The sequence below is a fragment of the Pangasianodon hypophthalmus genome, chromosome 13 (genome assembly GCF_027358585.1).
Source record: "Pangasianodon hypophthalmus isolate fPanHyp1 chromosome 13, fPanHyp1.pri, whole genome shotgun sequence".
Lineage (NCBI taxonomy): Eukaryota > Metazoa > Chordata > Actinopteri > Siluriformes > Pangasiidae > Pangasianodon > Pangasianodon hypophthalmus.
In genome coordinates, this window is record NC_069722.1 from 1125764 (window position 1) to 1147314 (window position 21551).

At 46.4% G+C, this 21551-nt stretch overlaps 2 protein-coding genes across 5 annotated transcripts in view; both read left to right on the forward strand.

Moving 5' to 3' along the window:
• elob (elongin B) overlaps nucleotides 1-12968 on the forward strand; it is a 15933-nt gene extending 2965 nt beyond the window's left edge. The window contains exons 2-4 of the mRNA XM_034309762.2: nucleotides 8353-8487; nucleotides 10852-10960; nucleotides 11621-12968. Of these exons, the coding sequence (XP_034165653.1) occupies nucleotides 8353-8487; nucleotides 10852-10960; nucleotides 11621-11733 (357 nt within the window). The 3' untranslated portion in view covers nucleotides 11734-12968. The remainder of the gene's footprint in view (nucleotides 1-8352; nucleotides 8488-10851; nucleotides 10961-11620) is intronic.
• Nucleotides 12969-14874: 1906 nt separating this feature from the next.
• Nucleotides 14875-21529, forward strand: LOC113528077 (uncharacterized). 4 transcript variants are annotated; one of them, XM_026916384.3, is made up of 4 exons: nucleotides 14875-15013; nucleotides 16394-16792; nucleotides 17650-17890; nucleotides 19352-21529. In XM_026916384.3, the coding sequence occupies exons 1-4, from the start codon at nucleotides 14996-14998 to the stop codon at nucleotides 20089-20091; spliced, it is 1398 nt and encodes a 465-aa protein (XP_026772185.3). In that variant the 5' UTR covers nucleotides 14875-14995; the 3' UTR covers nucleotides 20092-21529. The 4 variants fall into 4 exon arrangements, with proteins under 4 accessions (XP_026772185.3, XP_026772186.3, XP_034165628.2 ...); XM_026916385.3 differs by having other exon boundaries at nucleotides 16394-16768; XM_034309737.2 differs by having other exon boundaries at nucleotides 14886-16247.
• The last annotated feature ends 22 nt before the right edge of the window (nucleotides 21530-21551 follow it).

A 21551-nucleotide genomic window follows, 5' to 3' on the forward strand; every position in this document is an offset into this window, starting at 1 on the left:
CGTGCGTGAGTGCGTGCGTGAGTGAGTGAGTGCGTGCGTGAGTGAGTGCGTGAGTGAGTGCGTGAGTGAGTGTGTGAGTGAGTGAGTGCGTGAGTGAGTGCGTGAGTGTGTGAGTGCGTGAGTGTGTGAGTGCGTGAGTGCGTGAGTGAGTGAGTGTGTGTGTGAGTGTGTGTGTGAGTGAGTGAGTGTGTGAGTGTGTGAGTGAGTGTGTGAGTGAGTGAGTGCGTGAGTGAGTGCGTGCGTGAGTGCGTGAGTGCGTGAGTGCGTGAGTGCGTGTGTGAGTGTGTGAGTGTGTGTGTGAGTGTGTGAGTGTGTGAGTGAGTGTGTGAGTGAGTGTGTGAGTGAGTGTGTGAGTGAGTGCGTGAGTGCGTGCGTGAGTGAGTGCGTGAGTGAGTGCGTGAGTGAGTGCGTGAGTGTGTGCGTGAGTGAGTGCGTGAGTGAGTGTGTGAGTGTGTGTGTGAGTGAGTGTGTGAGTGTGTGTGTGAGTGAGTGTGTGAGTGAGTGAGTGAGTGCGTGAGTGAGTGCGTGAGTGAGTGCGTGAGTGAGTGCGTGAGTGAGTGCGTGAGTGAGTGCGTGAGTGTGTGAGTGCGTGAGTGCGTGAGTGCGTGAGTGCGTGAGTGCGTGAGTGAGTGCGTGAGTGCGTGAGTGCGTGAGTGCGTGAGTGCGTGAGTGAGTGAGTGCGTGAGTGAGTGAGTGCGTGAGTGAGTGTGTGAGTGTGTGAGTGAGTGAGTGCGTGAGTGAGTGCGTGCGTGAGTGCGTGTGTGAGTGTGTGAGTGTGTGAGTGTGTGTGTGAGTGTGTGAGTGTGTGAGTGTGTGAGTGAGTGTGTGAGTGAGTGCGTGAGTGCGTGCGTGAGTGAGTGCGTGAGTGCGTGCGTGAGTGCGTGCGTGAGTGAGTGCGTGAGTGAGTGCGTGAGTGAGTGCGTGAGTGAGTGCGTGAGTGTGTGCGTGAGTGAGTGCGTGAGTGTGTGTGTGAGTGAGTGTGTGAGTGTGTGTGTGAGTGAGTGTGTGTGTGAGTGAGTGTGTGTGTGAGTGTGTGAGTGAGTGTGTGAGTGAGTGTGTGAGTGAGTGTGTGAGTGAGTGAGTGAGTGAGTGAGTGAGTGCGTGAGTGAGTGCGTGAGTGAGTGCGTGCGTGAGTGCGTGCGTGAGTGCGTGAGTGCGTGAGTGCGTGAGTGCGTGTGTGAGTGTGTGAGTGAGTGAGTGAGTGTGTGAGTGTGTGAGTGAGTGTGTGAGTGAGTGAGTGAGTGAGTGAGTGCGTGAGTGCGTGTGTGAGTGTGTGAGTGAGTGCGTGAGTGCGTGCGTGAGTGAGTGCGTGAGTGCGTGAGTGCGTGCGTGAGTGCGTGAGTGAGTGCGTGAGTGAGTGCGTGAGTGTGTGAGTGAGTGCGTGAGTGAGTGAGTGCGTGAGTGAGTGCGTGAGTGAGTGCGTGAGTGAGTGCGTGAGTGTGTGAGTGAGTGTGTGAGTGTGTGAGTGTGTGAGTGTGTGAGTGTGTGAGTGTGTGAGTGTGTGAGTGTGTGAGTGTGTGTGTGAGTGTGTGTGTGAGTGAGTGTGTGAGTGAGTGAGTGTGTGTACTTTGACCATACCAGTCGGTTTTCGTAGTTGACGTGTTGGATGCGGGAGAACTGGGTTAAATCGATAAACTCGTTAATGGTTAAATAGTTACGGGTTAACTCGTTATGGCGACGGGTCGGAGCATGTGTGAAACGGCGAGGCTTGTGGGCTCAGCAGGGGTCTGAAGAGGGAAGAGGAACAATCCACAGATCAGGGGCAGGGTTTTGGGGAACCTGGGGAAGAGACGGCACCAGGACGCACTGTGAGAATAAGAGTATAAGTCTAAAGGAATAAGTCTGTGACGCTCTGGGGCGTGATCTTCTGGAACGTGACGCTCTGGGGCGTGATCATCCGGAGTGAGATCTTATGGAGCTCTGTGATCTGTGGTGTGATCTTCTGGCACGTGATCTTCTGGCGTATGATCTTATGGAGCTCGGTGGTCTGGAGCATGATCTTCTGGGGCGTGATCATCCGGAGTGTGATCTTATGGAGCTCTGTGATCTGGGACGTGACGCTCTGGGGCGTGATCATCCGGAGTGTGATCTTATGGAGCTCTGTGATCTGGGACGTGACGCTCTGGGGCGTGATCATCCGGAGTGTGATCTTATGGAGCTCTGTGATCTGGGACGTGACGCTCTGGGGCGTGATCATCCGGAGTGTGATCTTATGGAGCTCTGTGATCTGTGGTGTGATCTTCTGGCATGTGATCATCCGGAGTGTGATCTTATGGAGCTCTGTGATCTGGGGCGTGATCTTTTGGGGCGTGACGGTCTGGTGTGTGATCTTCTGATATTCTGCAAGCATTCACATGGACGTCAGTTAGACACGTGCCTCCTACCTGAACATCGTTGCAGAGCAGGTACACCGCATCATGGTCATAGTATTCCCTACAGGATCACGCTCCCTGCCCCACTGCACACAGGGTTCGGGAATGATCTGAGGAACACGATGAAGAGCTCAAGGTGTTGCCCTGGTTTTCAAATCCTTCACATCTCCCATCCGATCGAGTATCTGTGGGATGTGCTGGAACAACAAGTCCAATCCAGCTGACAGGACGTACGCCGCAGCACTCCTTCAGAGGATGGAGCTGATTCGGCAGCACGCGGAACGCCAGCAGCAGATTAATCAGGCGGTCGTAATGTCTCTTTCTCCTGACTTCATCCTGTTTACAGAAACCCGTCTTCCTGTTTCCGGCCAGGAAGTGAAGAATTCTGGACAGGAATTTAGGTCTTTTGGGAAATGTTTTGGTTTAAGTGGTAATTTCTGGAACTGAAAAATAGCCTAACCTCTTAAACACGGTTTAAATGAACGCTTGCAGTCTTTCAGAAAAGAATTCTGTTGGTTTTACGTTTCTAATCCCTGCACGTGTCTATCTGTTTTTACACCACAGTACTGTTTAAAATTCTCAAATCTGATTGGACAGAAGGAGTGTGTTATTTCTGTATAACAAACACGTCGAATGCGTTCGTTCTAATACGTTATCGTTTCTATAGTGACGGCTCAGACACGGCGACTCGTACGCCGAACGCTCCACGTAATTTAAGACTAATTATAAATGGATTTTAAAAACGTGTTGTTTAACAAAGTAAAACGTGTTATCGTTGATGTGGTGATGTTTTCTGTAAAGAGACACTTTTTAAACGTTCATGGAAGGAGTCTCCAGTGTCAGCGCCTTTTAACAGTCACAGTGTTTCGTAAAGTTTCCCAGCAAAGGAAAGTGTTCAGTGCAGAGGAGTTTACACTTTCTGGATTCTCTTTAAAGTGATAAGCTGAGGTTTTGAGAGAGAGGCAGTGAGAAGGAGAGAAAGGCAGGGAGAGACAGTGAGAAGGAAAGAGAGAGACAGTGAGAAGGAAAGAGAGAGACAGTGAGAAGGAAAGAGAGAGACAGTGAGAAGGAAAGAGAGAGACAGTGAGAAGGAAAGAGAGACAGTGAGAAGGAAAGAGAGACAGTGAGAAGGAAAGAGAGACAGTGAGAAGGAAAGAGAGACAGTGAGAAGGAAAGAGAGAGACAATGAGAAGGGGGCAGTGAGAAAGAGAGGGAGAGAGAGAAGGGGACAGGGAGAGAGAGAAGGGGACAGTGAGAAGGAGAGAGAGAGAGAGAAGGGGCAGTGAGAAGGAGAGAGAGAGAGAAGGGGACAGTGAGAAGGAGAGAGAGAGAGAGAGAAGGGGCAGTGAGAAGGAGAGAGAGAGAGAGAAGGGGACAGTGAGAAGGAGAGAGAGAGAGAAGGGGACAGTGAGAAGGAGAGAGAGAGAGAGAAGGGGACAGTGAGAAGGAGAGAGAGAGAGAAGGGGACAGTGAGAAAGAGAGAGAGAGAAGGGGACAGTGAGAAAGAGAGAGAGAGAGAAGGGGACAGTGAGAAAGAGGGAGAGAGAGAAGGGGACAGGGAGAGAGAGAAGGGGACAGGGAGAAGGAGAGAGAGAGAGAGAAGGGGCAGTGAGAAGGAGAGAGAGAGAGAAGGGGACAGTGAGAAGGAGAGAGAGAGAGAGAAGGGGCCAGTGAGAAGGAGAGAGAGAGAGAGAGAAGGGGACAGTGAGAAGGAGAGAGAGAGAGAGAGAAGGGGCAGTGAGAAGGAGAGAGAGAGAGAGAAGGGGACAGTGAGAAGGAGAGAGAGAGAGAAGGGGACAGTGAGAAAGAGAGAGAGAGAAGGGGACAGTGAGAAAGAGAGAGAGAGAAGGGGACAGTGAGAAGGAGAGAGAGAGAGAAGGGGACAGTGAGAAGGAGAGAGAGAGAGAAGGGGACAGTGAGAAAGAGAGAGAGAGAAGGGGACAGTGAGAAGGAGAGAGAGAGAGAAGGGGACAGTGAGAAGGAGAGAGAGAGAGAAGGGGCCAGTGAGAAAGAGAGAGAGAAAGAGAGAGAAGAGGACAGTGAGAAAGAGAGAGAAGGGGCCAGTGAGAAGGAGAGAGAGAGAGAGAGAAGGGGACAGTGAGAAGGAGAGAGAGAGAGAGAGAAGGGGCAGTGAGAAGGAGAGAGAGAGAGAGAAGGGGACAGTGAGAAGGAGAGAGAGAGAGAAGGGGACAGTGAGAAAGAGAGAGAGAGAAGGGGACAGTGAGAAAGAGAGAGAGAGAAGGGGACAGTGAGAAGGAGAGAGAGAGAGAAGGGGACAGTGAGAAGGAGAGAGAGAGAGAAGGGGACAGTGAGAAAGAGAGAGAGAGAAGGGGACAGTGAGAAGGAGAGAGAGAGAGAAGGGGCCAGTGAGAAAGAGAGAGAGAAAGAGAGAGAAGAGGACAGTGAGAAAGAGAGAGAGAGAGAAGGGGCCAGTGAGAAAGAGAGAGAGAGAGAAGGGGCCAGTGAGAAAGAGAGAAAGAGAGAAGGGGCCAGTGAGAAGGAGAGAGAGAGAGAAGGAGAGAGAGAAGGGGACAGTGAGAGAGAGAGAGAGAGAGAGAGAGAGAAGGGGACAGTGAGAAAGAGAGAGAGAGAAGGGGCCAGTGAGAAAGAGAGAGAGAGAAGGGGCCAGTGAGAAAGAGAGAAAGAGAGAAGGGGCCAGTGAGAAAGAGAGAAGGGGACAGTGAGAGAGAGAGAGAGAGAGAAGGGGACAGTGAGAGAGAGAGAGAGAGAGAGAGAGAAGGGGACAGTGAGAAAGAGAGAAAGAGAGAAGGGGCCAGTGAGAGAGAGAGAGAGAGAGAAGGGGACAGTGAGAGAGAGAAAGAGAGAAGGGGACAGTGAGAGAGAGAGAGAAAGGAACACTGTAAAGGAGGGAGGGAGAGAGAAGGAAAGAGAGACAGTGATAAGGGGGAGAGAGAGAGAAGGAGAGAGAGGCAGTGATATGGGGGAGAGAGAGAGAAGGAGAGAGAGACAGTGATGGGGGGAGAGAGAGAAGGAGAGAGAGACAGTGATGGGGGGAGAGAAGGAAAGAGAGGCAGTGATATGGGGGAGAGAGAGAGAGAGAGAGAGAGAGAGAAGGAGAGAGAGACAGTGATAAGGGGGGAGAGAGAGAAGGAGAGAGAGACAGTGATATGGGGAGAGAGAGAGAAGGAGAGAGAGACAGTGATATGGGGAGAGAGAGAGAAGGAGAGAGAGACGGTGATAAGGGGGGAGAGAGAGAAGGAGAGAGAGACAGTGATATGGGGAGAGAGAGAGAAGGAGAGAGAGACAGTGATATGGGGAGAGAGAGGGAGAGAGAGACAGTGATATGGGGAGAGAGAGAGAGAAGGAGAGAGAGACAGTGATATGGGGAGAGAGAGAGAAGGAGAGAGAGACAGTGATATGGGGAGAGAGAGAGAAGGAGAGAGAGACAGTGATAAGGGGGGGAGAGAGAGAAGGAGAGAGAGAAGGAGAGAGAGACAGTGATATGGGGAGAGAGAGAGAAGGAGAGAGAGACAGTGATGGGGGGGGAGAGAAGGAAAGAGAGGCAGTGATATGGGGGGGGGAGAGAGAGAGAAGGAGAGAGAGACAGTGATAAGGGGGGAGAGAGAGAGAAGGAGAGAGAGACAGTGATAAGGGGGGGAGAGAGAGAAGGAGAGAGAGACAGTGACGGGGGGAGAGAAGGAGAGAGAGACAGTGATATGGGGAGAGAGAGAGAAGGAGAGAGAGACAGTGATGGGGGGGAGAAGGAAAGAGAGGCAGTGATATGGGGGGGAGAGAGGAGAGAGAGAGAGAGAGAAGGAGAGAGAGACAGTGATAAGGGGGGGAGAGAGAGAGAGAGACAGTGATGGGGGGGGAGAGAAGGAAAGAGAGGCAGTGATATGGGGGAGAGAGAGAGAAGGAGTGAGAGACAGTGATAAGGGGGGAGAGAGAGAAGGAGAGAGAGACAGTGATAAGGGGGGAGAGAGAGAAGGAGAGAGAGAAGGAGAGAGAGGGTGATGGGGGGAGAGAAGGAGAGAGAGACAGTGATGGGGGGGGAGAGAAGGAACGAGAGGCAGTGATATAGGGGAGAGAGAGAGAAGGAGAGAGAGACAGTGATAAGGGGGGAGAGAGAGAAGGAGAGAGAGACAGTGATAAGGGGGGGAGAGAGAGAAGGAGAGAGAAGGAGAGAGAGACAGTGATAAGGGGGAGAGAGAAGGAGAGAGAGACAGTGATATGGAGGAGAGAGAGAGAGAGGAGGAGAGAGAGACCGTGATATGGGGAGAGAGAGAGAGAGAGAGAGAGAGGAGGAGAGAGAGCGAGTCATGTTTTAATTCTGTCCTTGAGTTAATTCACAAACTATTTCCTGTCGACCAGTTTGACCAGCTCGGCCTGTGTGATTTAGTGGCTGGTAGCTTTTTTTTTCTTTTCTTTTCTTTTCTTGTCTTTTCTTTTCTTTTTTTTTTTTCTTTTCTTTTCTTTTCTTGAAAGCAGAGATGTATTCACAATGAAATCTGAGACGGAAATCTGATCACTGTGTTACACGCTAATATGCAAATCAGCTCATTCCCTAAAACACCAGCGTCCTGAGGGAGAGAGAGACAGAGGGAGAGGGGGGGAGAGAGAGAGAGAGAGAGAGAGAGACAGAGCGAGAGATGGGGGGAGAGAGAGACAGAGAGATGAGGAGAGAGAGAGAGAGAAAGACAGAGAGAGATGGGGAGAGAGAGAGAAAGAGAGAAAGACAGAGAGATGGGGAGAGAGAGAGAGAAAGACAGAGAGATGGGGAGAGAGAGAGAGACAGAGAGACAGAGGGAGAGATGAGGAGAGAGAGAGAGAGAGAGAGATGAGGGGAGAGAGAGATGAGGGGAGAGAGAGAGAGATGAGGGGAGAGAGAGATGAGGGGAGAGAGAGATGAGGGGAGAGAGAGAGAGATGAGGGGAGAGAGAGAGAAAGACAGAGAGATGGGGAGAGAGAGAGAGAGACGGGGAGAGATGAGGAGAGAGAGAAAGACAGAGCGATGAGGGGAGAGAGAGAGAAAGACAGAGAGAGATGGGGAGAGAGAGAGAGAGAGAGAGAAAGAAAGACAGAGAGATGAGGAGAGAGAGAGAGAGATGAGGAGAGAGAGAAAGACAGCAATGAGGGGAGAGAGAGAGAGAAAGACAGAGAGAGAAAGACAGAGAGAGATGGGGAGAGAGAGAGAAAGAAAGACAGAGAGATGAGGAGAGAGAGAGAGAGATGAGGGAAAGAGAGAGAGAGAGATGAATGTACACGTGTGTAACGTGGCTAAATGTGTCTGAGATCAGATTTAAATCTTGGCGCATTTACGCTTTTATTTTTATGTGCTTATTCTCACACACACACACACACACACACACACACACTAGTGATTGGAAGTGAATTCTTTCTTTCACTCTTTCTCCTTTTTCAATTATCTGTTCTTTCTTGTTTCTTTCATTTAGTTCTTCTCGTACTTTCTTTATTCTCTTCATTCTTCATGTCTTTCTTTCTAAGTTATTTGCTCTTCTTCCCTTTTTCTTGTTTTTTGCCCTTCCTTCTTTTTCTTTCTTTCTTTCTTTCTCTTTCTTTCTTTCTTTCTTCAAGAAATAGCTAAAAGAAGAAAGTTATTTCATTATTGTTTTTTCTTTGTTTGTTTCTGTCTGTCTTTCTTTTTTCTTCAGTTTCCTTGTTATGCTCCAGATTGTAGAAATTGTAGATTTTTAAAAATGAATTTCAATATCGTCTACGAATCTTTTTGTAAAGCGTTAATGAAGTTGCGTATTCGTTGCGTGTGAGATCATGACGTGTTTTAGAAGTGAAGCCAGTGAGAGGGAGGAGCTTGTTGCTGTGGGAACGGTCAGTGTAATCGTGAGATTCGAGGTAAAAGTTGTAGCTGATTTCGGTATTGCGTATGAATGTGAATAATTGAGATTAAACGCGGTGTCACTGTTCACACCGTCACACACTGCTCCACTTTCACCTCTCGTGTGAATTAAAGTGACGGATCTTCTCGTCTTTCTCCTCCCAGGACGTGTTCCTGATGATCCGACGTCACAAGACCACCATCTTCACGGACGCCAAGGAGTCGACCACGGTGTACGAGCTGAAGCGCATCGTCGAGGGGATCCTGAAGAGAGCGCCCGAGGACCAGAGACTGTACAAGGTGAAGTTTCTGCACCGTGATCAACTCAAACACACGCTCAGCTTTTACGCTCCTGTCACTGTCAAGTTACTTCACACCAACACCACCTCCAATACCATCCACACCCCCACCATCCGCACCACCACTACCCCCACTAGCAACACCACCCGCACCCCCACTACCAACACCACCCGCCCCACCACCACCTTCACCCCCACCACTCACACCAACACCACCTCCAACACCCCCCGCACCACCCACACCCCCACCATCCGCACCACCACTACCCCCACCGCCAACACCCCCCGCACCACCCACACCCCCACCATCCGCACCACCACTACCCCCACCGCCAACACCACCCGCACCCCCACCACCACTACCCCCACCAACACCACCTTCACCCACACCAACACCACTACCCCCACCACCAACACCAACACCCCCATCACTACCCACACCAACACCACCACCACCTGCATCACCAACACCACTACCAACGCCACACCAACACCACTACCCACACCACCACCACTTTCAACCCCACCACCAACACTACCCACACCACCACCACCTTCAACCCCACCACCTTCAACCCCACCACCAACACTACCCACACCACCAACACTACCCACACCACCACCACCTTCAACCTCCACCACCAACACTACCCACACCACCACCACCTTCAACCCCACCACCAACACTACCCACACCACCACCACCAACACTACCCACACCACCAACACTACCCAGACCACCACCACCTTCAACCCCACCACCAACACTACCCACACCACCAACACTACCCACACCACCACCACCTTCAACCCCACCACCAACACTACCCACACCACCACCACCAACACTACCCACACCACCACCACCTTCAACCCCACCACCAACACTACCCACACCACCACCACCTTCAACCCCACCACCAACACTACCCACACCACCACCACCTTCAACCCCACCACCAACACTACCCACACCACCACCACCTTCAACTCCACCACCAACACTACCCACACCACCACCAGCTTCAACCCCACCACCAACACTACCCACACCACCAACACTACCCACACCACCACCACCTTCAACCCCACCACCAACACTACCCACACCACCACCACCTTCAACCCCACCACCAACACTACCCACACCACCAACACTACCCACACCACCACCACCTTCAACCCCACCACCAACACTACCCACACCACCACCACCTTCAACCCCACCACCAACACTACCTACACCACCACCACCTTCAACCCCACCATCAACACTACCCAGACCACCACCACCTTCAACCCCACCACCAACACTACCCACACCACCACCACCTTCAACCCCACCACCAACACTACCCACACCACCACCACCAACACTACCCACACCACCAACACTACCCACACCACCACCACCTTCAACCCCACTACCAACACTACCCACACCACCACCACCAACACTACCCAGACCACCACCACCTTCAACCCCACCACCAACACTACCCACACCACCACCACCTTCAACCCCACCACCAACACTACCCACACCACCACCAGCTTCAACCCCACCACCAACACTACCCACACCACCAACACTACCCACACCACCACCACCTTCAACCCCACCACCAACACTACCCACACCACCACCACCTTCAACCCCACCACCAACACTACCCACACCACCACCACCTTCAACCCCACCACCAACACTACCCACACCACCACCAGCTTCAACCCCACCACCAACACTACCCACACCACCAACACTACCCACACCACCACTCACACCTCCACTACCAACACTACCCACACCACCACTCACACCTCCACTACCAACACCACTTCTGTCTTTTTTCTTCCTCTTGCTCAGTTACTTGTTCTTTCCCTTTTCTCTTTCTTTTGTTCTTTCTTTATTTCTGTCTTTTAGCTATGTGTTCTTACATTTTTCTCTTTCTTTTTACATCTGTCTTTCTTTTTTCTTCCTCTTGTTCAGTTACTTGTTCTTTCTTTCTATCTTTGTTTCTCTCTTTTATCTTTTTGTTCTTACGCTTTCTTTCTTTTTTCTTTCATTTCCTTGTTGTTTCTGCTATTTTCACGAGTTTTTTTTCTTTTTTCTTTTGTTCATTCTTTCTCTTTTTCTATCTCTCTTTTCTTTTCCTGTCTTTCTTTTTTTCTATCTCTTGTTCACTTGTTTGTATGATGTCACGCACCAGTCTGATAAAGACAAATAAAGATAATAATGTTGGGTTAAATTTGCGCCGACCAATTTTCAGCACGCATGTAGTGTTTAGATCGCATTGCTAACATGCATCTCTCTCTCTCTCTCTCTCTCTCTCTCTCTCTCTCTCTCTCTCTCTCTCTGCAGGATGACATGTTGTTAGAAGACAGTAAGACGCTGGGAGACTGCGGATTCACAAACCAGACGGCGAGACCTCAGGCTCCGGCTACAGTGGGACTGGCCTTCCGCATCAGCGGTCAGTTCACGTGATCTATGAATATTCAATAATATGCAAATTCAGGAAACGCCCCCAAGTCCTCTAACATTATCTTTCAAGTGGGGGAAAAAAAACGAGCTGACGTTACTGACGTTATCGGAGTCTCGAGTCACGTCCTCATTCTAGCAACGATTTATTGTATGGAATGTACTGTTGCCATAGCAACGACCGTCCATTCATCAGTAATGTTCATGTTCATGATGTTCATCGCTGAGTCATTTTCTCACTTCTGTTCTTTTTTCTAACCTCTTGACCTCTTTCATTCGTCCGTCGAGAGTGTGTAAGCGCTCTTCTTAGACTGGTTTCTGTTTCGCTTTCTAAAATCACACTTTCAGACTTTTAGAAAAACACAATTTCCATGTCTTTTATATATATATATATATATATATATATATATATATATATATATATATATATATATATATATATATATAAAAATATATTTGAAGATCTCTAAGGATAAAACTCCATTTTGTTCAAAACGTTTTTTGGCTGTAGTAAATTCCACCTCGCGTATTTCAGTGCAGGAAGTTTCTGTTTCTCTCCTTTTTTTTGTCTTGATGGTGAACACAGATATCCTGATGTATACGGTGTGGTCAGTAATTGATCCCTGATCCGTGTGTGTGTGTTTTTCCTCAGACGATGCGTTCGAGCCGCTGCGTGTGGACGCGTTCTCCAGTCCCCCGGAGCTGCCGGACGTGATGAAGCCGCAGGACTCGGGCAGCACGGCCAACGAGCAGGCTGTGCAGTGAAACCCGCGGGGATCCGGGCGTGGCTGCGGGCGTGGCTGTGGGCGTGTGTGTGGGAGGGGGATCCCGAGTGTGTGTGTGTGTGTGTGCTTGGATAGGGAAGTGTGTGTTGAGGAATGAGTGTGTGTGATGGACGAGAAGAAGCGTGATTCTGTGTGATGCTGAAAAAAAATGTTTAATTCTAGCCGATCTGCGCTCTGACCTTCACACACTCAGTGTGTTTAAACGCGAACGTCGAACCTCCACCTCGCAACCTTGGACGTCTGAGCGGGTGTGTGTGTGTGTGTGTGTGTGTGTGTGTGTGTGTGTGTGTGTGTGTACATCACGTCAGTCAGAGTGGTCGTGTAGAGGTGGTGGGGAAACGGCAGATTAATGAAAACCATAACTTTTTATTTAATTCACGTTCCACATCACGTGGAGGGGTGTGTGTGTGTGTGTGTGTGTGTGTGGGGCGCTGTTGACGAATTGTATTAACAGTATGTGCTGTGTGAGTGTTTATTATCTTTAATAATATTCATGATCTTGTTATTTTGGCCGTCGAGCGTGGGATTAACGGTGTAGTCTGAAGCACGCGTGAGCCGACTCCTGAAGGGCTTAATAATTTAGGTGTCGAGTCGGATCAGGCGTGTTTCGGAGCACGGAAGATCAAGTTTGGCGTAAACGTGTGTCTCGTGGAGCTGCACGTCCACTTTGTACATCATTTTTTATTTACCCCTCTCATAGTGTGTGTGTGTGTGTGTGTGTGTGTGTGTGTGTGTGGTTTTGTTGATGCTGATCATATTGTTTTTTGTGTGTGTGTAATTTATCCAGTGTTAGTTTAAAAAAAAAAAAAAAAAAAAAAAAAACTAAAACATGTCCTTGTGTTCAGTTCCCTCATTTTTTTTGTATTTAAACCAAAGGGGAAGTGTAAATGTGTGGGCTTGATATGTGTGTGTGTGTGTGTGTGTGTGTGTGTTCATGTGAAGGAATGGCTTGCCTTACATTCTGCAGTCCCGTAAAGAACAAGGCGTCTCTGTTTGAGCCGTAAAGTGTATGAACAGGTGACTTTTGGTTTGCGTTTGAACCAGTGCTGACATGTTCACCCCAAAAACAAGAACTGTGTCTCTCGGTGTGATGTTTTTGAGAATGAACTCGACGAACTCGTCTCTCTTTCTCTCAGTGGTGAGAATCGTTCCTCACGTTGCTCTTTCAGTTCAAATAAATAAAAAATAAAAAAAAAAAAAACAGAAGAAACTCCTGATGAACAAAGTGCTGCAGTGTGATCTGTACAATTCTGGTTCTCTTCACTACTCAGTTTATTATTATTACTATTATTATTAGTATTATTATTATTATTAATGCAATACACCCTCCTGTAGCATTTATTTCTGCTCATCTGGTATTAAAGTGAGTGCTGACTATGAAGCCCAAATGATTTTTTTCCCATGCAGTTGGGAGTAGAAATAAAGAGATGGAGGAAATGGAAATTACTAACATCACTTTTTTTTTTCTTTTTTTTTTCCTTCAGATTTACAAACGCAGGTTAATTTTGAACACTTTCACTTCATGTTGCTACTCTCAGCAAAATGACCTCAAAGTCATCTCTGTAGTATCTCTCTCTTAAAAAATTAAATAAATAAATAGAATCCTGCTAAGTATAGGAACACATAAAGAACCAAACAGATACATACTGTGAATATATATATATATTTAAAATATTCAGCTTTGTGGTACCTTTAATAAATATACATGAGTCATGTTTCCTAGATAGATAGATAGATAGATATACACGATATGGCTATAAAGTATGTGCACCCCTGACCATCTCACCCATATGTGCTTATTGAACGTCTCACTCCAGATTTATTCCCCGTGTGTTTGCTGTTATAATAAGCTCCACTCTTCTGCGAAGTCTTTCCACTAGATGTTGGAGCGTGGCTGTGGGGATTTGTGTTCATTCAGCTACAAGAGCATTAGTGAGGTCAGGCGATGATGTTGGGATGTCGAGGAGGTCTGGGGTTCAGTCGGTGTTCCAGTTCATCCCAAAGGTGTTCAGTGGGGTTGAGGTCAGGGCTCTGTGCAGGACACTCGAGTTCTTCCACTCCATGTCTTCATGGAGCTCGCTTTGTGCACAGGGGCATTGTCATGCTGGAACAGGTTTCAGCCTCTTAGTTCCAGTGAAAGGAAACTGTAATGCTACAGCACACAGAGACGTTCTATACAAGTGTGTGCTTCAAACTTTTCGGGAAGAAGCACATATGGGTGTGAAGGTCAGGGGTGCACATACTTTTGATTGTATAGTGTACAAGAGTCATCTTGACCCAAACTACCTGAGGGTTAATTTATGCATTTTAATTAAAGCAGAAGTTGAGGTGATAGAACAGTAGAAACAGGTCTCGGCTGTTTGTAAAGAAGAGCAGTGTGTAAAGTTTTTTAATGTTTTACAAATACAGCCAGGGTGTACATTTAAGAGAGAGAGAGAGAGAGAAAGAAAGAATTCAATACAACAGCTAGAAATAAACATAAGAAAGGTGACATTAAATAAAAATAAAAATGTTTACACACATGAACACATTTTACAGCTTTCTTATTTTTCAGCTTTGATCTTGTTTTTATTGCTGAACTTCTGTCTTCAAAATAAAAACATTTCCGTGTACTAAATTTCTCATAGAAGTACCAAATTAATTCAATAATATTCCTTATGATAAGTTTAACACAACTTTGGTGTGTCTATATGAACCATTGGTCTACATATATTGTTAGACAACTGTTGTGAATTTATACGACAAGATTTTTATTAGATTCATTTTTAAAAATTTCTAATTAATTTATTAGATACTTTATTTTCACCGCATGAGTGCATTATGGTTAATAATATGCACAAAAAGCGAAATATTTCAGTTATCCTGTCACATTAAATTACAAAATACATATACATTTTTCCTCATATATTTTAAATTGTATATATTTTCTTGTTTATCATATTTATTTCCATATATTTTTATTCTTATATATTATATATTTTAGCTATTTTCTTAAATATTTAAAGCCACTGTATGTTATTTTATTATATTAACACGTGCTCTTGTTACACATCGACAATATCACCTGTTGTCGCGCATGAAAATGACGTCACCCGCTTTTTTCCTGGTCTGTGTTCTTCAACCAATCATCCGCTTAATGTAGCACATGTGACCCCGCCCACCAAGTGTAACCACGCCCCCTTCTGCAGCAGCAGCGAGGTAGCGAGATGTTTTAGCTGAAAGTTAACCGGTTTAGGGTAGAAATGACCTCTAAAGACCTGGTAAGTACAGAACAAATGTATTAAAGACGAAATTCTGCAGCTTATAAACTAGTCTGGTTGATTTGGTTAGCGAGAACTAGCTAACTAGAACACTAGCATAACAAACTGCTAGCATAACAAACCGCTTAGCGTAACTAGGTTATGTGTTTAAGCAAAGATGCCGAGGTGTTTATGGTGTTAAATATCATGTGATGTAATGTTCCAGGCTTTTAGCAAATAAAGAGGAAATAAATAAACATTAAAGTTTTTTACAATTTTAGTTTCACTTGTTACTCTGAGCTCAAAATGTCCTAAAAATTGTCCAGAAAAAAGGAGCATGTTAAGGGGAAAAAATCATGAATTAAAAAGTCATGTCATGTGGTGTAATGTTCCAGGAAGACTTATACACACACACACACTGTCGATGCTGAAGCAATAGGGGCAGAGTTGAACCACTTCTTTCATTTCATCACTGGAGAAATAAACATGTTTTTATTTCAGAGAAGCAGAGCTCCATAACAGTGTCCCAATGCAGGAGCCCTGAAGAAATAAAACTGTACACTGTTCATTAAAAAATAAAGATGTAACATGTTACAGCGTTTTGTGATTTTTTTTTTTAGCGCTCTGATGTTACACAGTAATCTCACTGCAGCTTGTGCAGGAACAGAAAGACCTTTGCGGGAGTCAGTGACACGAGGCAGTCTGTCTCTTCATGAGGATGGATGATCTGTTACTCACCGTTATATCAGCTCTGATACGGCGATCTGCAGCGGAATCATCCTCGACACGTTTCCTCATCTGATCCTCCGCCATAACGCAGTAACAGAGTCAGAATCAGAGCTCATGCTCACGTCTCTGATGTTCTGATCGTTTTATTTGTTCTGTTCTTCACAGCAAAGAGAGAAAATGACACATTACAGAAATATTGTTTCAGCTGAAAATATAGAAGTTTTTATCGAACATCCCAGCATGCCCTTGCTCACCCACAACACACCCTCAACCCCGGAAACATAAAGTGAGCAGGTGGAAGTAATTCATCAGTAAATAATATCAGATGAAATGCCACAGGGTATTGACTTGGAATGTCAAGGGCAGGAATTTGAGGGGAAAAAAAGTCTCATGTCTCAGAGCGAGTATCTAATTTTTGATATTGGATTTGCATCCGAAATTGAAAAAAAAATAAAAAGAAAAGAAAAAGCAGGATTGCTGCGTCAGAAGATGACGTCTGTCTTCTCACTCCTCATCACAGCCGGCTGTGAGCAGGGTTCTTTCTCTCTCTTGTGTTCCTTGGTTCCTGCTTAAAGCTCTGCAGATGATAACACACCAGGTTTGTATATAATTTATGGAAATGTACAGGAATGTGAGGAAATATTTTTGCTTGTGTGTAAATCCCACGTGTAGACGGCTGCGAGATGGGCGGCGGTGGCGGCGGGACGGCTCGTGATGGACGCGATGCAGTCGGACTGGGAGCCTCTGTCTCACTGCGAGCTGGAGCAGCGTCTGGACCAGGCCGTGGAGGAAATCCTGGAGGCGGAGCTGATGTCCGGCGTGCAGGGACACGGGCAGGGACACGGGCAGGGACACGGGCAGGGACACGGGCAGGGACACGGACAGGGACAGAGCGAGTGTGTGTTCACACAGCTGTCTCAGCAGGACGAGACGATCCCACACACGGCAGCACACACTGTGACCTCTGACGCGTCCCCTTCAGCAGCCTCGTTCCTCCGTCAGGCAGAGGGAGAACCCGCTTCACAGAACCTCCAGCACGTCTCTGAGGTAGAGGAGAACCCCGCAGTGCAGGTCCGTCTCTAACAGCCGAGGAAACTCACGGTCCTGAGGCCACGACACAATGATGTGTTCTAATATTATCAGTGTTTTATTCTCTGCTGCTCTACAGCACTCTCTCTCTCTCTCTCTCTCTCCCTCCCTTCCTCTTGTTTTCTCTCTCTCTCTCTGTCTCTGTGTGTCTTTCACTCTCTCTCTCCCTCTCATTCTCTCTTTCTCGTTTTCTCTCTCTCTCTCTCTCTGTCTCTCTCTCCCCCTCCCTCCCTCCCTCCCTCCCTCCCTCCCTCTCTGTCTTTCACTCTCTCTCTGTCTCTTTCTCTCCCTCTGTCTCTCTCTCTCTCTCCGTCTCGTTCTCTCTCTCTTTCTTTTTCTCCCTCTGTCTCTCCGTCTCTCTCTTGTTCTCTCTCTCCCTCCCTTCCTCTTGTTCTCTCTCAGTCTGTCTCTTTCTATCCCTCTTTCTCTCTCCCTCTTGTTCTCTCTCTCGTTTTCTCTCTCTCTCTTGTTCTCTCTCTCTCCCTCCCTCTCTCTGTCTTTCTCTCCCTCTGTCTCTCCATCTCTCTCGTTCTCTCCCCCCTTTCTTCACCTCTGTTGTCTGTCTGACTCTCTCTACCTGTCTGTCTTTCTTGCTCTCTCTCTCTCTCTCTCTCGCTCTTCTCCCCCCGTCCCCACCCCCTTTCATTCTCTTTCCCCCTCTCTCTCTCTCTCTTTCTCTCTCTCTTCCTGTATCTTTTGTCCCTTGGATTTTCTCGAGCAGTAAAACACATTAAACAGTGTATTTTTAATGTACGTTGACGTTAACCATCCGTACATCTGTTTAATTTTTTTCCCCATATTAATCTCTCTCTCTCTCTCTCTCTCTCTCTCTCTCTCAGTACATCACGTCTCTTCTGCAGAAGCTGAAGTGGAGTCATAGTCAGAGGCGTTTGACGGGGAGAGCTCGCTTGTCCTTGTCCCACACGGTGTTCCTGTCTCTCACCCTGCTCTCCACTCGTCTCAGCTACCGCGCCGTGTCCTCCACCTTCCGCCTGGAGAAAGGGAACATCCACCGCATCTTCTTCTCCTTCTGCCACAGAGTCATCACGCTGCAGGATCAGATCATCCGCTGGCCCACCGGTGTGTGTACACGCTGTCTACACTGTCCTGCCACGGCCTCTAAACCATCTTACAATCGTTTACACACACAACACAAATCTGGACTGACATGATAATGGGATATTAATGGGATATTAATGGGATATTAATGGGATATTAATGGGATATTAATGGGATATTAATGGGATTTAATGGGATATTAATGGGATATTAATGGGATATTAATGGGATATTAATGGGATATTAATGGGATATTAATGGGATTTAATGGGATATTAATGGGATATTAATGGGATATTAATGGGATTTAATGGGATATTAATGGGATATTAATGGGATTTAATGGGATATTAATGGGATATTAATGGGATTTAATGGGATATTAATGGGATATTAATGGGATTTAATGGGATATTAATGGGATATTAATGGGATTTAATGGGATATTAATGGGATTTAATGCAGCTCAATAAGGATGTGCGCTTAAAGGCGTTAGTGTATGTTTAAAACCAAAAAAACACATAAGTAGTTAACAGGACATGAACATACCTGATTACTGATCATGGTCAATATGATCCTGTCACACAGCTACACTCAGTTCCAGAAGTATTGGCACCCTTGGTAAAGCTTGGGTTTAAAAAGAGTCATGAATTTGTGGTTACTTAGTCAGGTAGTTTAATCACACACTCATTTATTCACAAATAAAAAAAAAATATGAAAGAAATCCAATCTTTATCTGGAGTACAAAGATTGTCACAATTATTGGCACCTCTAGTAACGAGGCAGAGAGAGGGGGTTTATGGGTAAGAGGAGCACTGACGAGAAGCAAATGCTGCTGACTGAAACTCGTAACTCGGAATTCCCGAACGCCAACTAGAAAAATAATTACAGTGAAATTAGAATTCCTACTCGGAACATCAGGACGATCTCCTCGACCCCGAGTTAAGCAAGTGACGTCAAAGCAACATGGCTGCTCACAGCATCAGCAGGAAATAAAGGAGTGCTTCTTTCCTTTTAAATGAGTTGTACTGTGTTTGTTTAAACTGGTCGAAATGTTCAGAGGTTAAAAATGATGTAGTTCTGACTTCCCGCTTCTGAGTCGAGTCGAACGCAGCGTAACTGCCCTGTTTCCTGCGTTCAGCTAAACGCTGATTGGTTGGCGAGGAGGAGTGTTCCGTTGCGTGCTTTCATGTTTGCGTCACACACAGGGAGATTTTCTGTTTTATTCCCGGCGTGTGTTTCAGAAAAATTTACAGCCGTGTTGTGTTTATTCTTCCTGCAGCGAAACACGGACCTCTGCTTTGTTTTCGGCTCAGACAAACTCTTTTCCAGCTTCTCCTGTTCTGTAATTTGTGGTTCGGATCATGTGACACTGCCCCCTAGTGGACACGTGCAGACGTTTAAATTTTTTTAGGAATTGTTAAGAGGTGATACAGACTCCAAATTCCTTTCTAATAACAGCTCGGTGCTTCCTCTGTGTAGGTCAGGAGGCGTCGGATCTCCTGCTCCACTTCTCCAGCTGGCTGGGTTGGGATGAGAAGCTCGAGCAGAAGGGTCTCCCTAAAGTGTTGGGCGTGTTGGGCCACACCCGTATCCCGATCCGGCTTCCCGCCAGCAAACAGGACACGGAGAGCGAAGTTCCTCACGCCAAGCGGCTCAGGAAGCGGCGTCACCCGGACTCGTGGCTGAACCTGGAGCTGGCGTGCGACGCCGAGGGTCGTTTCATCCACTGCAGCGTCAGCCGAGGTTCTCAGAGGAACCGAGGTGGTGTTCTGAGTCAGAGATTAGCGCAGCAGCTGGAGCTCCTGCCTCCCGGAACCTGCCTGCTAGCCGGAGCGGGATATCCCCTCACGCAGCACATCCTCACGCCGTTCCATCCCGCACGCAACCCGCAGGAGAACCTCTACAACAGAGCGGTGGAGACGCACCTGAGGAGGCTGGAGCAGGCCGTGGCCGACCTGAAGGAGCGCTTCGGAAGACTGCGCTATCTGGACATGGGGAAGTGCGAGAGGGCCGAAGCCGTGGTGCTGACCTGCTGCATCCTGCACAACGCGCTGCTCCACGCCGGCTACGTCACCAAGGGGCAGGTGGAGAAAGACGCCAGGACAGATGAAGAGGAAGAGGAGGAGGAGAAGGAGGGAACGAAAGAGGAAGCTGGAGTTAAACTGAGAGAAACAGTCGCTAATCTGCTGTACAGCGCTCTGGAGTCGGGGACGGAGTAACCTGAGAGACGTGAGCGAAAGCACTCAACCTTTATGATCGTTAAAATATGAAGGAAAAAATATCATCTCTCGATACTTGAAGTCATTTCTGATGCACAGTGAGCATCAGTTCCTTTTAATCTTACATTTAAAAAAAACTGAGTTGATGATACTTTTATTTTATGTAATGTCTACAAAAATAAAAATGACTTAAAACCAAAAAGGAAAAAAAACCTTAATAATTCTCTTTAGTTCTAATAAAAAATAAACACACAACTTTTTAAAAATCAAATCAGCTGCTTCTGATCTGTTTGTAATTGTTTGGCTTTTAAAAAATCTTAGAAAAAAAAAACAGATATCTCACGATATCTCAAAAAATATATATATTTTAAAATTTATGACTGAAAATCGATTTTCTCAGAGTGAAGGAGTTTAAAAAACAAATACAGCAGGAATTGTGGCGATGCGAATCTTTATTTTTAAGGCTACATTAAAAAAAAAAGAGTAAATTTATATATTATTTTAAGATAAATCTGTTTAAATAATGATTGTAGATATTATTTATCTTATGCAGATATTATATTATTGCCACAGTGTGGCGTTAAACTTCGCAGCTCTTCATGTGTTGCTTTTAAAGGAAGTGAATTTTGTCTGCAGTCTGAACGGCGAAAAACCGTCATGAGATGCGACTCGTCTGATCCGAATCGTGACTCGTGTCTCTGCATCGACACACAGCAAGGTTTAATGTTATATCAGTTTAAATTTATTTCCTGAATGTTTCCCGTACACAATGAAACGCTTCAACAAGAAAAAACCCGCTGTTCCTGTGCACTGAGTGTCTGACCTCTGACCTTTAGGCAACCTGAACGATACACAACAGATAGAAAATGTGATATTAAATCTGTAATACGGGAAACTGCACCGCTTTAAAATCACGCCGTCGTACAGGAACGCTTTCGAAAACGCCGCTTTCTGAGTTTTCCACTTTTTAAAAAAATAAAATGTGTTTTAGTCTTTAGAACAGAAAAGCAGGAAGGTTAATAAAAGGATGTGTTTAAATTTCCTTGTGTGTCAGTGTGACTCAGTTTGACTCGTCACCGTCATGTGACGTTATTGTTGTTGTTTATTTTTTGCACTTCTTGACATCAGAAATTTGGCGTAGTGGAGAAAAAAGCAGCATAAAGACGAGTCCGAGGATGAGAGAACTTTCCTCCTGTGCGCATCATCACATTTCCAATAATAATCTGTTCAAACTTCTGGATTAATGCATTTTGCAAAATATTCCCTTTTTCTTTTCTTTTTTTTAATTCTCTGTTTTCTATCTGAATCGCCTCTTTTGTTCAGAGGTAACGTGTATTTATTATTATTGTATATAAATGTATATGTTTATTACAGCAAACTGTGAAATATAAAATGTTTACTTTCTGTAACACTGAATAAAAATCCTGCAGAATTTTTCCTTCCAGTTTCTAAAGAATGTT

Excerpts from the sequence above, each read along its gene's own strand:
- LOC113528077 (XM_026916384.3), top strand. Across the intron at positions 16,793-17,649 it reads AGGAGAACCCCGCAGTGCAG|TACATCACGTCTCTTCTGCA; the intron begins GTCCGTCTCTAA and ends TCTCTCTCTCAG. Across the intron at positions 17,891-19,351 it reads GATCATCCGCTGGCCCACCG|GTCAGGAGGCGTCGGATCTC; the intron begins GTGTGTGTACAC and ends TCCTCTGTGTAG.